The following is an 18,378-nucleotide window of genomic DNA, read 5'->3' on the forward strand; positions in this document are numbered from 1 at the left end:
CTTCTCAATATCTCTTTTCTACTCCGAGATATCTTAAATTAAGTAAGTTTAGTAGGTTTGAAATATCTTACCATAAAGAAACTGATCTCTAAAAATTAATATATCTTTCTCCCTAGAACAAAAGCATATTTTTCTAATGGAATTTAGTGTGCTGATTTTGAATCCGAACTCAAAAAATTTCGGTCAGCTCTGGTTTTTGAGATATAGTAGTTTTTTTGAGATTTTCTAAACAAAAAGTTGATTTTGTAATACTTTAATGCAAATATCTTAAAATCCTGATGTGATAGAATTTTTCTGACTTCGGATTCTAACTCAGCACATCAAAAACTATAAAAAAAAGTGTACTATTGTTTCTAGGAGAAACAAATCTGAAGCTTTACAAAGCAGTTTATGGAATGGTTTATTACAAATAAGATATTTCTAAATAGAAAAATAGTATATAAAATTACAAAACACGTAAAAATTTTGTTTAATGTATTTTATTTTGGTTTTCTTTACATATTTCACTTTTTAAATATAATAGGCATTATTATTTTACATTTTCCTTAATTAAGGTGTTTTTGTTCATGTAGGATTTACTAAAAAGTGAAGGATTTCGAAATGTCTGCTTTTTTTGTTAATCAGTATTTTAAAAAAATGAGTAAACATGAATGTAAATGAACATATTTGGTGTCAATCGATAGGTCATATTATGAAGAATAAGTCCTCCAAATTTGAGCTCAATGCGCCAGATAGTTTTAATTTTATACAAGTTCAAATTAATCTAAAAGGGTGATTTTTAAGAAACTACTCACATTTTTCAAAAATCATTTTTACAAAAATGGTACCTGATAGAATTTTTCTGAAACCAGGTTTAGATTCAGGAAAGTCTAATCTTTCATAATATCAAAAAATTATTTTAAGGAGAAAAAAAAGTTAAATTTTGCAGACCATTGTATTTAATATTTTGTTTAGCTAATCTTCGTAATGAATGAAAGGAAATATTAATCGATTTAATAAAGCTTTTTACAGCCTTAAGTACATACAAAAAATTTGGCTTGCTTGATATAGTTCACATTAAATTTTTGTCAAAAACTATGTAAGTTAAGCTGTCTCACGATAAGTCAACTGATGAGACCAAGTGAGGAAGGAACACAAAATGTTTTGTATGGACTAAAGGAAAAACTTATCGCAACAAGAAATTTTTTGGTCCGTTTTCAAAAAAAATTTTTTTTTTTTAAATCCAAATTGTAACAGAAGGGCTACAATTGGTTTTTTTTCTACAAAAATATTCATTGAAATCGATTAATTGGTTTATGAGAAAGTTAAAAATCAAGAAAACGGTTCTATATGACATTTACTGTAAATATCGGTTCAAAAATTCAAAAGTAAGTATGACTTCTGTTTTTATCAATAAACGAAAAGCTTCCTTCAATATTTTTTAAACTTATGTATTTTTTTATTAGTTGTTGTTTAAGTTATAAAAATAATGTTATAATAATAAACCCAAAATTTGCAATTTGTTCTAATTGGATCAAATAACTTGATGGCTTGTTTTCTAACAACATTCCGACAAACATTCCCTCCTATGAAATCCCATACAAATACAAAATTCAAAAAGTCAAAAAAACAGCAGTCGAAGTCTATTACCACTACAACTTTTAAATAGTCCACAGTTCTTGATAACTTTGACCTTTTATAAATTATAGTCAAGAAAACTTTTATTATCTTGACATTTAACCCTGAATAATTTTCCATAAAACAAAGTATTTGCCATTTCTACATAATAAATCTTCTATACCTCGAATTATCCAAAATAAGAAAAAACTGACCTATTACCTTTTTTTCTAAAATGCCAAATTAATTTTGTTAATTCAATTCCAAAAATTCTTAGCTCATAACCACATACACATTTTGTTTTTATTTTTTTCTAAATGAGTAGGTAATTGGCTTCAAGGTCCTTCCATATTTTTTAAGCTCATGTTATAAATGAATAAACATTCTAAAAGAATTTAAAAGTGAACACACATTTCAAATTAAAAAAAAAAAACTCAAAAAGAAAGAGGCTGAAAATTGCTGTTGCTTTCTCTAAAAAAAAATTTAATAAAAACAAAAAAACATCTTAATGTGGTTGTTGTGTTATGAAGCTTTAAAAATAAAGTCCATTAATCCATCAAAATTGCCCTGAAATAGAATATAAATTTTAGCCTATGAACGAAATTCATATCCTTTCAAGCTAAAAAAAAAATTAAAAAAAAAATGTTTTACTTCTTGACCCTTGACAACAACAACATACTACACACAAAAAATTGAAAAAAAAAAAAAAAAAAACATTGGTACAGGTAAGGTACCTAACGTAAGTTATGTACGTAACGTAGGTACCTTTGGTATATTTGCACAAGCCCATCCAATTTATTTTTCCGGTATAAATTCACAAAGGCTACAGAAGTATAGAAGCTCTAGGTACACTATAACACACACTACCTACCATGTCGTTTGTATATTTTTTCTATTTATTATTTTTTTGCTTCTTCGGAAGTCATCGTGTCGGTTGGTCCTCTATACATCCCCAGCTCTTGTGGACATTTCAGAAAAGGGCCATTTTCTCTATATTCCCTCGCTTGTGCCAACACACAGTCCACACAACTCACACAGAAATAATAATACAAAAAAAAAATATACAAAAAAAAAATCGTCCTGCGACGTGCTAATGTCAAATTTAAACACTTGATTCTGGCAATGCAATCCAACACAACGAATGATGGTGATGGCTTCATCTCTCGACCGACCGGCACAAGCTCGTATATGCGAGCAAAAAAACAAAAATAACGAAACGAAAAAAAAGACTGGAAAAACGGCAGAAAAAATAATTTAATTAAAAACTCCCCCCATCCTTGAAAACTGCAGTCAACCGACAAATATTCGCTCCTTAGGGAAATTAATGTTTACGTTCCCTCTTTGGGTCCTTGTCCTATCCTCCCCCAGCTTCCCAGCTTTAGCACCATTGCCAGCGCCAAAGCAAGCGCCAAGCGCCAACTTTAGCTACTGGATGTGCCACTTACCGCAGGCATCACGAGATGTTGTACTTGTACCTGTAAATATTCTCATATATCCTTTTTGCTTTATACATCATCCTTTATATCCTCCCTTCTCTCTGTCTCTGTCCTTTTGGATGATGTTCCACCTCGAAGTAAATAAATTTTCTTTACCATTTTTCTTCATATGTATGTGTGTTGTTGTTGTGTGTGCAAGAGTCTCCTTCAATTTTTATAACGCCCTCTCTAATTTTTCTCTGATGTACACTTTTTTTTTCTTCTTTGCAGAAAATTGAATTCCACACCCATACCGGAACCGCACTTTTCCCAGCGACCTTTTCTCTCAACTACGAGTTTGTCGACACCGAACAAGGCGGCGAACTATGGCCAGGACGACGAGGCGAAGACCCCGTCCCCCAACTCTGCTCAAGGATATTCCGCAAACGCAAGGGCAACGTACAAGTGCCTCGCAACGTCTTTCTGTACGGCCGTGGCGGTGCCAAGAACCTAACATGTTTGTACAGATTTGAGGCCGGTGTGTCGGAGCGTGTTAAGCTCGTACTTCACAATGTGTCCTTTGGTGAGGGCAACGCTTGCACCACCGACTCCGACCTACACACTGGCCGACCGAAATGCAATCAAATCGACCCGGACGGTCGCATCACCGAACTCAAGCTCTACGATGTACCATTCCGGGACGTAAAAATACCGTTGGGGTGTTTCTGTGATAACACCAGTGCCCTGTACAATGCACCGCTAACATTTATATCGAATTCGAGAATTATGGAATTGTCGTTCACAGTTACCCGGCTAAATATATCGGAGGACTTTGCCGATGTGTATTTCTTTGCGTCGTACGAGTTCAAACGTGTGCCGGAATGCCGTAAACGTTTGAAATTGAAAGGATCGGGAGGGGAGGACGAAATCAAATATCCACTCAAGTCACAGGATACAAGTTGTGAGGGCTTGTCGTGGTACATCGAGGGACAACAATTAGAACGGAGCCTATTTGTGCAGACGTGGGGCTCGTATCTGCCAGTGGATCCGACATCGGAGGATGCAATGCGATGCCATACGAAGAATCGATTGATGATTTACTCCGGTCGACCGTTAAAAGTTATGCGAGTTATATGTCCGGCACAGAGTGGGCCTCGGCCGACGTCGTTGCACATATTCTCGGAGGATTGGGCCAATGGTCAACCGCTATTCACAAATAAGTAAGTGCCTGTGTGATGTCGTTGTGGGGGGGGGGGCTTATATCACAATAAAATTTCATGATACTTTAGAGAGAGAGGAGATCCTTTTTGGTTATCGTTACCCCCTGTTATCCCCCTTTGCCCTATTATCTAGCTTGAATTTTAGGTAGAGTTTGTTTTGTGTATATTTTGGTGCAGTCTTAAAGTTGTTGCAATCCTTCAGGTGCTGTGACGGTTGGTCGGTGTTTTTGGTGCCTGAGTGTCGTCGTCGTTGGTTGGTCGATGGTCGATGGTGGTGTCCTAATAAATGAGATTCGATTTTGCTTGTCATGTTGGTGGCAATTTGGCAAAATGTGTGTGCCAACTTTATTGGTACTTCTGGGCAAGAAAGAGAAGTATTAACTATGGGCAATGTGTGAATATAGTGTTATGGAAGGGAAGGGGTTTGAGTTTTTGGTACCGAGCATCGAGTGGATGCGGTCAGATATAGGTATGTTGTGCCTGTGTGCAATGTTGTTGGATGCATGTGGCATTGTTTATTGAGTTAAAATTGGGAAGGCCAAATGTTTGCATTCTCAATCGGAAATATTTCCTTATATATACTCTTGTGAATCATAATGAAGTTAAGCCGGGACTGATGTTAGTAGGAAAGAAAGGTTTTTGAAAAAAAAAATATTTTGAAAGAAGAGAAATGGAATGGGAACATAGTAGGATTGAGGTATGATTGTCTTTGACAAAACAATCGTAGTGGTTTTTCAGTTGATTTAAAGAAAGCGTTGATATTCCTTTTAATTTTCTCATATTCAGTTTTTCAATAAATTGTTTTTTTTTTATGTGGATTCGAAAAGAACCCTTGATTTGCAAGCACGCGCTTTTTAACATTTCCCAATTTTTTAATTTTTTGCAGAATTTTTAAAAACAGAATTTTGAAAAACAGAATTTTGAAAAGCAGAATTTTGAAAGCAGAATTTTGACCCCAACCCAAAATTATTCCTTGAAGCTTAAATCAACAAATACTTAAAAAAAAATTAGGTTTACTTCGACATTTTTGGTATTGTCCGAAAATCCGAAAATTTAGGATGCACTTTAAACAATTATGCCAAAAAAAAACAGAACTACCAGCAAATACTTTACTTTAAAAAAATACTAGCATTTCTGATCTCATTCGAACACAATCAATATTGGACAAAATTCAATTCTACTTAACTATTGATTTTTGAGGTCGTTGATCTAAAAAAAGTTGTTGATATTTATAAAAACTAGTCCTCAGATTTGGTGCAAACTTACCTGCTCAATCTTTATCTTAACAAAGAAATAAGCTTGGACTGAAAAAAGTGATTTCATGTGATGTTCCGTTCAGAATTGAACAGAACGACAAAGCCTTCAATATTAAGATATAGGGGCAGTGGGGGCAATACCGCCTATGGGAAAAGACCGTTTTTGTACTAAATATGTTGTATGAAAGCTTTTACATAATGCACCTCACTCCTTCAAAATTTTAATGAAAATTCAATGAAAAATTAAAAGCAAGCTTTTTGAGTTTGTCATTAAAATTAAATATTCCATGGTAAACATAATTGAATCTTTTTGAAGTGAAAACTTCTTTAGTATCGTAGTGATTTGAAACAAGATGAAACGAAAACGCAACACGAACATTCAACTTGTTATAACTTTTTTGTTTTAATAGATAGATGAATGAAATTTGTACATTTGTAGATAGGTAGATAATTAAATAAACTATAATTGTACAAAATTTCAATTAATTTCATATTCAAAATTCTGAGATAACGGTAAAAAGATGTTCTTTTTCTAAACACGTTATATCTTTTGATCTAGTGCACATACAAATTTGATTTAACTTTAATACGCATGCTGATAATATAACCTTTTATTTGATATATCACACATAACGGTACATGCTTCACAAAGTACACAATCTTAAATTGAATTAAAAAATACCTCAAAACACCTGCGGAGATCTGTTGCCGATGACCAGCCACCAGTGTAGGAAGTATCGTTATCTCAGTTTGAAATATCGACATGGTTGGATTTAAAAAATTCTTACTTTTTTTTGTAGGCATGGTAGAAATATGATTGAAGCGTCATATATAAAAGGTGAAATAATAAAATGATATAAAATGTATTATAGGTTGTCATTTAAAAAAATGGATTTAATGGCGTTAGAAGAGAAAAGAGATTGATTGTTTTGCTTTTTTTATGAAAACTAATTGGGTTAAAAAAATTCTAGCTCTTTTTGTAGGTAGATGTTGTATAGACATGGTCCATATAAATATTTTGAGTTGAAACAATAAGCTTTCAGATGGTATACGATTTATTGTAGGTTGTCTTTAATGGAATAAAAAAAAAGTTATATTTTTTCCATTTTTTTTTTTTGCAAGAAAAATGATTTTTAAGGTTTTACTTTTTTTTTTTATAATGATGAGAGTTCCTACAGTAAACAATTAACTAAATAAATAAAAACTATATTTTAAATTAATTAAATTTTTAAGACAATCAAACACTAAAGGGGCGGTCTTGCCCCCACTTCCCCTACAGTTTAAAATATAGATAGTTATTCTTGTCTGTAAAATAAAAATAAAGTAATTTATATTAATGAAAAATTTTGAAAAAATAAATTGAATGAACAAAAATTTTCCGAAGTTTTTAGGTAGTAAAATATAAATTAATATTTCAAACATTTTTGTGCATACTCATTGTTATTTGAACAAAGAAGAAGTTCATAAAAAAAATTAAAAAGAATTTCATTTTCAAAGAACTTCTTGTTTTTGAAAAAAAGTTTTTGAAAAAAATTTAAACTTATTTTTTCAACATCTAATTTTCTTTTATATTTTTTTTTATGGATATGGGCAACCCAATCGTGTTTTTTATTTATATAAAAAACTTTACTTTAACAACAGATACATATTATAACTTTTTGTAAAATCTGTGTTTGAAGTGTATAAAGTGGGCAAAAACAACTGACAAAAAAAATATGATTTCAAATTTAAAAAAATGCTCAAAAATAACAATGTAAGTCCTTGCAATATATTTTGTGTTCAAACCAGAAATCTTTTCCTTAATATTTCCTCAATCGATCAAATTAAAAAATTTAAAAAAAAGTCAGAAGACGATAATATTTTAAATAAACAACCATATAAGCAAACTTGATGATTTTACTATCATCAGAAGGTTGTTTGTCTAATTTGTCTCTGAGTATAATAATAAAACTATCCACCACATAAAAATCAGATTATATCGCGACATTCCTTGAATTTTTTTTTTTTTTTTGTAAAGATACAAAAAAGATAGTAGAAAAGAGATATTAATATTTATTTTTTATGAAATTGCGAAATAGTCTTCCATTCCAACAACATTGAGGAATGAGAAAATGTATTTTTTTTTGTCTGACGAAGGATATACTTAAAATTACATCACATCAGCGCGAAAACAAGACACTTCAGCAGCTGAGTAATTCTTGATATCCTTGTCAAATCTCAGATCTAATCATTTCATATTCCCATCAGAGTTATGATGTGACAAGAATAGTAATAAAATGCCATCTTCCACCAACCAACCAACGCCAACCAAGACGTTCACGTTATTCAAATAAAAAAAAAAATTATATTAAGATGATGTGTCCTTGAAGAAAAACCTCTCAAGTTTTTAGTGCATAAACCTGACAGTAATGTAACATATATTAAAAATATGTATAACGATTTTGTGTAAATCCGTGAATGCTTTAAAATATTAACAAGTTATAATGAGTGGTTGTTGGGAAAACCACCCTCTCTAAAATAAGGTCAAGGTTAAGATTTTAGATACTTTATGGTTGATGGAATCCTTCTGTCTACTGAATTATGAATTTAACACAATTTTAGCAGACAATTTTGTGTTTTTTTTTTCTATTTTCAATCTTAAAAAGGGTTAAAGTGTGAGTACTTAAAAGGGGTAGCTTTGACGTGTACCTACTCAAAATAATTCAGCTTTGTAGATTCACGTCGACCAAACAATTAATAAAGCTCATTTCTAACTCCAATGCAGTTACATTAATTTCCCCAAAAACCCCCTAAAAGTATACAACAGAGAAATAAAAATGCAAAAAAAAAAAGTGAAAAATTGTCAGGTATAAAATCACGTCAAGGGTATCAGCATACAATTAATTGAAGAACATGACTCGAGTCGAGACTGGCTGGTAAAAGCCAAATTTACCTGCTGACTGACCTGGGGCGAAATTTTTGGAAAAACATGTTTAAAGAGAAAAAAAAATGTATAAATTCGACTTTTAGAAAATTGTATTTTAAATTAGTCTGAGCCCTGAGGGGTTGAAAATTACAACACAAAAACAAAATTCAAGAAAAAAAAAAATAACGTCACGTGGTTTGGGGTATTTTTTTTTTTTTGATTATATTAAAATGAGAAGTTTCCTTTTACATTTGCAAACGACACAATTGTGTATTTTACACACAAGTCCAATGTTCATGATTTTTTAATTTAAATTCGTTCTACTACACGAGAAATGGGTGGGTTTTTGTTATAGTTACTCTATAGCCATCTTTATAGTTCTTTTTTCCGCCTTATTTTTTTTTTCTGTTTAGCTGGTGAAAAAAATAACGAAACTTGTAGATTTTACAGCGAAATGTTAAAAAAATGAACCCCCTTAGAGAAAAATCACGTTGTTATGCTAAAGTAGCTTCTAATCAGGTCCGGACTTGGAAGTAAGTGATACTCTACAAATAAGAATCGGGCTCTATAGTGAAACTTTACAGGTTTGAAAATCTTGATGGCATCATCTAAGGGCCTTTGGTACCATTTAATGGTTACACGGAGAAAAACTGGGCATCTCAAAATAAGATGAGGTTCCAATCAAATCCTACCTTCTTAAATCAATATGATTTCCGCTTAAAATAAGTGGAATCTTAGTAAATATCTTAGTATGTCGTCAGACTTCAGATTTAATAAAGTTTATCATTCTTATTGCCAACTATGAGATAGGCTGATGACCCAAAAGTTGTAGGATCGATCCCCAGTGGTTGCCAATTTTTTTTAGTTTAAATGTTTCCACATAAAAATAAGATAATTTTTCAGCGTAAATTAAGTCGATTTTTTTTTTATTTGCACATTCAAAAAATTAGAAGATTTGTCCGATTGATTTAAGACGGAAGTTGTTTTGGCAAGAAAACATGCAGAAATCCGCTTTATTTATTGCGAAATCCGCTTGCTTTTAGGTGGTCTTTTTTCACTCATTTTTTTAAATCGAAGTTCGATTCCTAGTATAGTGGCTGTCAGTTTTTTATTTTAGTTAAAATATTTACACATAAAATAAGAGAATTTTCCGCTTAAATTAAGTGATTTTTTTTTTAATTTGCACATTCAAGAAATTAAGAAGATTTACCGCCTAATTTAAGACGGAAGTCATCTTGGTAAAAATCCATGCAGAAATCCGCTTAATGTACTACGAAATCCGCTTGTTTTTAGGTGGTATTTTTTCTCTTCTTTTTTTAAGTACCTAGAAGTTCGGTCCCCGAAGGCTGCCATTTTTTTTTTTTTTTTTTTTAATTTAAATGTCTCCACATAAAAATATGGTTTTCCGCTTAAATTTAGTGGAATCATTTTAAATTTGCGCATTCAAAAAATTAAGAAGATTTGCCCGCTTAATTCTAGATGGAAGTCATCTTGACAAAAAAAAAAAAAAAACATGCAGATATCCGTTTAGTTTATACGGAATCCGCCTGTTTTTGAGTGGTGTTTTTTCTCTTCTGTTTTTTTTCGGTAGTGGTTCAATCCCCAGTCGCTGTCAGTTTTTTTTTTTTGTTTTTAAATAAAATTTTTCCAAATAAAAAAAAGATGATTTTCCGCTTAAATTTAGTGGATTTTATTTTTTATTTACATATTCCAGAAATTAAGAAGATTTTTCCATTTGATTTGAGACGGAAATCATCCTGTCAAAAAAAAAAAACATGCAGAAATCCGCTTAGTTTAATACGTAACCCACTTGTTTTTAGGTGGTTTTTTTTTCTCCGTGTAGAAATTACAAATCTTACCGAATTTCTAAATGAAAATTTAGAACTGTACTTGAAAATTTAAAATTTTTGTATGGGCCTTTAGGTAAATACACTTTTACAATTGCCTAATTCCGTCACCGGATATGAAAAATTATTTCGAGCAGGAAGCTCTTTTGTGAAAGAGCGCAAAAAAAAGGAGTAAGTACCTACCTATTCCTATATAAAACAACAAGCAAGAGAATATATTTTTTTTTTTTATTCGTATAGGGCTTGAGGGTATCATTACATTACGACTGGTTTTTGTGAGAGTAGGTACCAACTACCAACATTTTAAATATTTAAGCTTTTATTTCTGTGCCCATAGAAGTGTTTTTTTGTTGGCTTTTTGTTTTTGTTTTGAATCTTAATGTATTCCTGATTTAATTACATTTTTTTAACATTTATGTTAAGGGTATATACAAGAAAAATGAGAAAATTGAGGAAAGAGGGTGATGAGAAAAAAAAAACAAATGATTTTGAGGGTATTCATCATTTGATGGAAATCTCAGATTTATTTGTATAATATCACACTGTCTCTGATGTTAAGTTCGATGGACTGTCATGCCATAGGTTCTGAGTTCAAATCCTGTTTATATTTTTTTTCCGGATTTTTTTTCAAGGTGGCAAAACTAAAAGGCTAAAAGTCAATTTTTTCGACAAAGTTGCTTAATAAAATTTTTAAAATAAGTTTTAAATTTTAAAAAATTGGGATGCGGTCAAAATTCTGAAAACCAAAATCCCGGAAACAAAAAATCGCGAAAATCCAAAATCTCGAAAACCCAGAATCTTGAAAATCCACAACCCGGAAAACCCAAAATCCCGAAAACCCAAAATCCCGAAAATCTACAATCAAGAGTCAAGATTCTGGATTGTTGGGATTCTGGGTTTTCTGGATTCAAAATTTCGGGATTGTGTCCGTCTCCTATAAAAATTGTTTCAAAAAAAAAATTAAAAGATTTTTATTCTAAAAGTAAAACTGAAGTATTTTAAAATCGTAAGGGTTGTTACTATTGAATAAATGCACAACATCATAAAATTTGTCAAATTTGTTCTAAAGACAAATTTTTTGCACAATCTTTAAAAAAACAAAAACACATTTCTTACGACTTTCTTTTCTTTCCCTTTTTTCTGTGTTCCTTTCTAAATAACCACCATCAGACCTGTAAGTCTTGTATTGGAACCAATACTTAAAGAACCCGGTGACATTGCATTCACATGGTTAGAGATACATCGTACAAGAATAGCACTTTTACAACAACTGGACCTGCAAGGCAACACTTCGACAACGGGGAATGATACGCTCGGTGAATTTGGACTATATCCAAGAGAATCGGATTGCGAATACAAATGTCCTGAAATTGATGCATGCATTGCTGCAAACTTGTGGTGTGATGGTAAGTGCATTGTTGTTATAAACCATTATTTTTTTTTTATTATTATATTCATTTTTTATTTATACATAAATTCTTTAAACGGTTTTTTCTTTTCTTTTTTTTTCTGTCGATGTTTTAGTGTAATTTTTCATTCAGTTCACTCGATTACATAATTTATAAGAAAAAGCATTTTTGTATTCAAACCAAAAACCATATCAACCATTCAGTAGTAGTTGAAGGATTTGAGATGGAAAAGAATACAAAAGGAGAATAAAATAAAAAAAAAAGGAAAAAAGAAAGTATTTCCAGTTCAGTGATGTTATAGAAATTCCATTATTTTTTACCCTTAAAGCAAAAAGGGACATTTGAATTGAGTTTTATTAAAATCGCTTTATCCATTTAACACTTTCAAATAGTAAGTCAAACGCAGAAATAACTTAATGGCTAAAAAATTGGATGAATTCGTCACTCAGAAACCCTTTCACGCTGCTTCTATTTGTCATTGAACTGTAGATTTTTTCACTATTATCAACTTTTATTATCTTGAAAATGGGACCTACATTCACATGTTTTCTCATAAAGTTTACTGCTCTGGCATTTTCTATATTTGTTTAAGCCACACAGAAAAGCGATATTCCAATCAAGAACATACAACATCCATTTCGAAAAATGTCATTTCTGCTCACCTTTCAGTATTTTAAGAGCAGGAACTTTGCCGAAATATCAGCGGTTTTCTAGGATAATTCTTCTTCCGATCCTCTATCTTGGAGCTGAAATTTAATTTCATAATAATGAACTTCACAGATTCCTCGAAATTCCTGACAAAATATTTCTCAAGGCCAACAAGTACTACTTCTTGAAGAATGAAACTTCCCCACTAGCTTCCATTACCAAAAAAAATTCCACGACTGGGGTCGCACGAACTTGCTCTTAGAGTTCAAGTTGCTTAAATTTTTTATACTTTTTATATAGAAATTTAGGAAACATAGGTATAAAGGCATAGGTGTAAATGTATAAAAAAAAAAAACATAAAATTGGGTTTTTAAAAAAATTAAAACAAAATCTGAAATCAAATTATTCTCCAAAAAAAGTATGCAGTTTTATTTGATATATTAATGTGCATTTTTAGAAAAAAAATTTCAAAATCTTTAGCGTCGTTTTTTAAAAAACTAATTTTTTATAAATAATTTTTTGGAAAAAAAGTTTTAAAATAAAATTGGTATGCCATTTTGTAGAAATCATTAATCAACATCTAAAAACGAAATTTCAAAAAAAAAATCAATGTCCGGTTTTCGAAAATTTGATTTTTCAAAAAAAAATTTTCAAAATTTTTTTAAAGATCCAAAAATTATTTTTTTTCAAAATTTTATTTTTGGTTTATATTAAAATTCTTCACAAAAAGTTTTGTTGAAATCGAATACCTAAGTAGTTTCGGAGTAAATCGGATTTAAAAAAAAAAACGGTTCAATGGCAGGTACTGTTAATAATGATTTTCAAAATAATTTTTTTTTGTTCAAAGATAGACCTTGTCTTAAAACTTATATTTGAATTTTTGTAAACAAAATCGTTGTGGCCGTTTCAAAATTCCGAGAAAATCGGGTTTGAAAGTTGGGGTAAAATTTTTTTTCGAAAAATCCCCGAATCTTTGAACGCTCTTGGAAGCTAAACCGATTGAGAGCAATTTTTGGGAGTGATGCCAAATGATAGCTTGTGTCATGGGGGTAGGTACGCTTTGCACATTATCAGATTTTTAAAAAATCATCTTCCATGTTAAACCGCCACATCATGCCTATTTTGTCAGAATCGGGCTTAACTTTTTGTTGACTTTTAAGTTTGCCCGGTTTGAGAACGCGTGCATCTACAGGGATGGGAATTGTACCCAAATGTAGGTTAGAGTCCCCGCTACCTTTTGGCATCAAAATATTCGAAATTGCATTGGTTGTGCTTGTCGTCCCAGCGACTCAAATCACAGTGGAAAACACATTTTCGTCTTTAGATTTTACTTTAAACGAAAAGAGATATAATCTTGGGTCTAAAGAACTTTGAGAGTCTATTTAGTTCATACATTATTTAATTCATAAACTTAGAAAAAACATCCTTTTCATATTTATCTTTGCAATATTAAGACATTCTTGACATATTTGACATTTTCTTTTGAATTGACCATTTTTGATTTATTTTCAGCGAAAACGGTTAAAGGTTGACCGTTTCCATTTATTTTTTTTTTTTTTTTTTGTAAAAATCTCAACCATTGAGAGATATTTAAAAAAAATAAAAAATAAATCTCAAACCTTAACCGAAACTATTTAAAGTAATGTGGTAATTCTCAGAGAGAAACCGATTGAAAATAAAAATTGACTGTTATTTCTGGTCTTCTTCAGTCTCTTCTATACCTCCTCCGGGAAAACAAAATGAATTCACTGTCTTCATGGTGCTAAAAATACTGTCCGAATATTTTTATAAGTATTCAATGCTTTATCATAATATTGTTAAATATACCAGAAATTAGTTAAACATACCAGAAATATAGTTAAATATACCAGAAGTAAAGTTATCCCTGCGTTATTTTCTCTCTGTGTACTGATTTGATTCTTTTTCTGAGTTAGCTGGTAAACTGGCTTAAGTAAGTTTTCACTACGGCCTTGAAGATATCGTAATATTGAAGACATTGGGTCCAGTACTTTAAAGAATCTTCTAGGAAAATGGATGGCTACGAATTTTTTCAATCATTCGTCTTACATTGACTTACTAGTTTAGGTGGGTTAAGGGAAGGCTCCCAAAGTCAAATTCTTTCTGGATCTTTAAAATTTGCTATTCCTTTTTTTTAGACAGTCGGAGTCTGAATTCAGTTTGGCAAAATCAGGATCGATGTTACCCCTAAAAAAATGGGTTCACTCCAGATTTGAGACAAGTATTTTACGTCAATATTAAATTGTCAAATTTGGCTGGTGGTTAGCCTAAAGGTGGAAATATTACTTCATTTTTGAATCTTATTGCGAAACTATGCCTGCCAAAAAATGTATTCAAAAAAAAATTTACATCACCAAAAGTGGCCAATACCGATTCCGCAAATTCACCCAATCGATTTAGATGAAAAAGGCCTACAAGTACCTACAAATACTTAAACCGGATTTTTTTCAATAGTTATTGAAAAATTGTATAGCGAACCACAGAGCCATCACAGAAATAACTACTTCGAGATGAATGCTTTTTTTTTCAATTTGCTCCTTATTTTCCATTGATTTATTTTTTTGGTTACTCTCAACAGTTTTGGGCTCTTCAAAAATGTTTAATGGTAACACTAAATTGAGCTGAGCTGTGGATATCTTCTTTAATGCACAGAAAGGACCCAAGACGAACAACGAACAAGTAAATTTGTCTTCTAGATGAAGATGAATTTTTATTTCTTTTTATAACCAAAAGACTGCACCAGAGCTATCACCATTTGCGGAATGTTTCGTCTTCCTACCCCGTCCCCTATGAATGCCCTTTTTTCAAATGAAAAAAAAAAGAGTGTGAAAAAAAATTCCCTAATTTTTATTGCAATTTCCCGGGCTTTTTTGATCGGGTGTAGGGTATTTTTTTTAAGGATGAGGAAGGAATCTTTGCTTTAGTGTGGTTATGGTTAGTCAGTGGGGTGTTGCGGTAAAGCGTCTCTTTCGTCTGATGACGACGTAGACGACGAGATGCGGTTTATCAGAGCTATTACGTGCAAAGTCGGTCTATGAAGATGAAATAGACGCCAATCTCCAGCTCTAAGCGATGGTAAAAGTTCTTCTTCTTCTTCAGTATGCCAGTTTGTGTGTGGAAAACCGCGTTCTTTTTTATTTTTTTTTTTTTTAAGAATCTTCTTCCTCGTCACTTTTGTGCCTTTACTTGAATTGAAAAAGGAATGAATACATTTTTTTTTTTAAACTCCATTGCAGATGAGTCCTTATAAAGATAAGAGGGTGGTGCATCATTTTGTCTATATTTTGTCCTACAATTTGTTTTTTTTTTTTTTTCAACTTAATCGTTGGGTGAATTACAAATCGACTTGAATGAGGAGGCCCACTAAACTAATTGTAATTAGATTTCTCTTTTGGCAGGAAATTTAAGAAAAGGCAAACGACCACCAAGGCGGATATGGTTGACTTCCTGTGGGGATGTCTATCAGTGGTACCACTTTACTTCAATTGAAGTAGATCTACTTCTTTTTTTCAAAAAAAAATAAAATCTACTTCCTACTTCGCACCATCACAAAAATATCGAAATCTACTTCATTTAAAAATCTCTGTTTCAATCTACTTCAAGTTATCAAAATATAAGCCAAATCTACTTCTTTTTTTCAGAAAACCAAATATTTGACTAAAAATTGTTATAAACAATGTATAAAAATACATTTATGACGAAATTATGTAGTTTGAAGGAATACAATCTTTTGGTTTTAGTTGTTTTTACTAATTAAATTATAGAATTTTTTTGTTTTAATATAGATTTTTGATGAAGAAAAGGATATTTTGAAATCTACTTCGATTTTTTTCAATCTACTTCCATTTTTTCTTCAAATCTACTTCGACTTTTTTTCTACAAGTGGCAACGCTGATGTCTATTAGCAGTTTTGTTTTGTTTTTTTTTTTTGGTGTTCATTTATTTAAAAGGACAATTATTTTAGTCTGTTGTAAAAGTTTTTTTTAAATATTTGATAACTTGAAATATACAGGGAGAAAAAATAACGCCAGTGATTTCTGGTATATTTAATCATAATAATAGTTAAAAATACCAGAAACTAGTAAAATATACACGAATATAGTTAAATATACCAGAAACTAATTAAATATAAAAGAAATTTTTTTAAAAATAACAGAAACTAGTTAAATATACAAGAAATTTTGTACCAGAAAATAGTTAAATATACAAGAAATATAGTTAAATTTACCAGAAACTAGTTAAATGTACATGAAATATAGTTAAATATACCAGAAACTAATTAAATATACAAGAAATATAGTTAAATGTACCAGAAACTAATTAAATATACAAGAAATTTAGCTAAAAAATACCAGAAACTTGTTGAATATGGAAGACATTTAGTTAAATATACCAGAAACTAATTGAATATACAAGAAATTTAGCTAAAAAATACCAGAAACTTGTTGAATATACAAGAAATTTAGTTAAAAATACCAGAAACTAGTTAAATATACAAGAAATATAGTTAAATATACCAGAAACTAATTAAATATACAAGAAATTTAGTTAAAAATACCTGAAACTAGTTAAATATACAAGAAATATAGTTAAAAATACCAGAAACTAGTTAGATATACAAGAAATTTAGATAAAAATACCAGAAATTAGTTGAACATACAAGAAACTTAGCTAAAAATACCAAAAACTAGTTTAATAAAGAAGAAATATAGTTGAAAATACCAGAAGCTCGTTAAATATACAAGAAATTTAGTTAAAAATACCAGAAAATAGTTAAATATACAAGAAATTTAGTTGAACATACCAAAAACTAGTAAAATATAAAAGAAATTTAGTTGAAAATACCAGAAAATAGTTAAATATACAAGAAATATAGTTAAATATACCAGAAACTAGTTAAATATACAAGAAATTTAGTTGAAAATACCAGAAACTAGTTAAATATAGAAGAAATACAGTTTAATATACAAGAAACTACTTAAATATACAAGAAATTTAGTTAAAAATACCAGAAAATAGTTAAATATACAAGAAATATAGTTAAATATACCAGAAGTAAGGATGGACAATTTTGTGATTCACAGTATTATAACACAACAGAGTTTTTTTTCCAAGGAAAATGTCTATTTTGATCTGAAAGTCTACTCTTAAGGTGAAACATTAAAAACAGTCATCTTTTCTATCAATTAAAAATGTCCACATTAAATTAAATTTTCATGGTCTATTAATATTGACAGTTTTTTTTTTGCATTCCCCATATCATCATTTTCTATTTGAACTTTGTCTATTTCCTTTTCCACATACATATTCATCGTTGTATATTCATTTTTCTTCTATTTTTTGTTTTTATTTCCAGGTCACACAAATTGCCCATCGGGTTTTGATGAATCGGAAGAGGAATGCGGAACAGCACGTAAGCTCCTAGAATTACCTGGTGGTGTGTTTGCAGCCTTGGGCTGCATAGCGGCGGCTATAACTGCCTGTTTAATATTCTGCATATTTGGTTTAGTGAGAAAGCGTAAAAAATCTGTCGTTCAAAAAACGATACTCAATGGAACACTGAAAAAGGACATCAAAAAGGATTCGTTATTTATCGATCCGGCTTCCTGACACGGGCTTCAGCCGGTCGAATATATACATGTCGACCGGGAGACCACTGTGTGATATGTTGTATAAATGTGTGTAACATAAAATTAAAAAAAAAAAAAAAATACTTAATACATCAATTATTACATTTAAAAAAGTACATATACGTATTTAATATTGTTTTTTGTTTTTTTATTAATTTGTTCATTTAATTAATTTTTTTTTCCTGTATATGAAGGAGTCGAAGAAAAATTGAATTCAAAGGATAAAATGAAAAAAAATGTTTGTTATTTTTTCATTTTTAAGTTTATTTAAACGACACAATCACTGCCTTAAATTACAAAAAAAAAAAAAAAACACATTTCCAAAAGTGATTTACGTATACATAATTTATTTTGATACAAATTTAATGAGTTTTTTTTTAACTTTAAAATCTTTTTATTAAATATATTAATCCTTCCATATTTTTTTTTTATTT

General features: G+C 30.5%; 1 protein-coding gene across 1 annotated transcript in view; it reads left to right on the forward strand.

Moving 5' to 3' along the window:
• Nucleotides 1-18,155, forward strand: part of LOC129910587 (uncharacterized) — a 242,443-nt gene extending 224,288 nt beyond the window's left edge. The window contains exons 13-15 of the mRNA XM_055988016.1: nucleotides 3,303-4,231; nucleotides 11,410-11,645; nucleotides 17,671-18,155. Coding sequence (XP_055843991.1) covers nucleotides 3,303-4,231; nucleotides 11,410-11,645; nucleotides 17,671-17,924 — 1,419 coding nt within the window. The 3' untranslated portion in view covers nucleotides 17,925-18,155. The remainder of the gene's footprint in view (nucleotides 1-3,302; nucleotides 4,232-11,409; nucleotides 11,646-17,670) is intronic.
• Nucleotides 18,156-18,378: the final 223 nt, after the last annotated feature.

The sequence above is a fragment of the Episyrphus balteatus genome, chromosome 2 (assembly GCF_945859705.1).
Source record: "Episyrphus balteatus chromosome 2, idEpiBalt1.1, whole genome shotgun sequence".
In the NCBI taxonomy this organism is placed as follows: Eukaryota; Metazoa; Arthropoda; class Insecta; order Diptera; family Syrphidae; genus Episyrphus; species Episyrphus balteatus.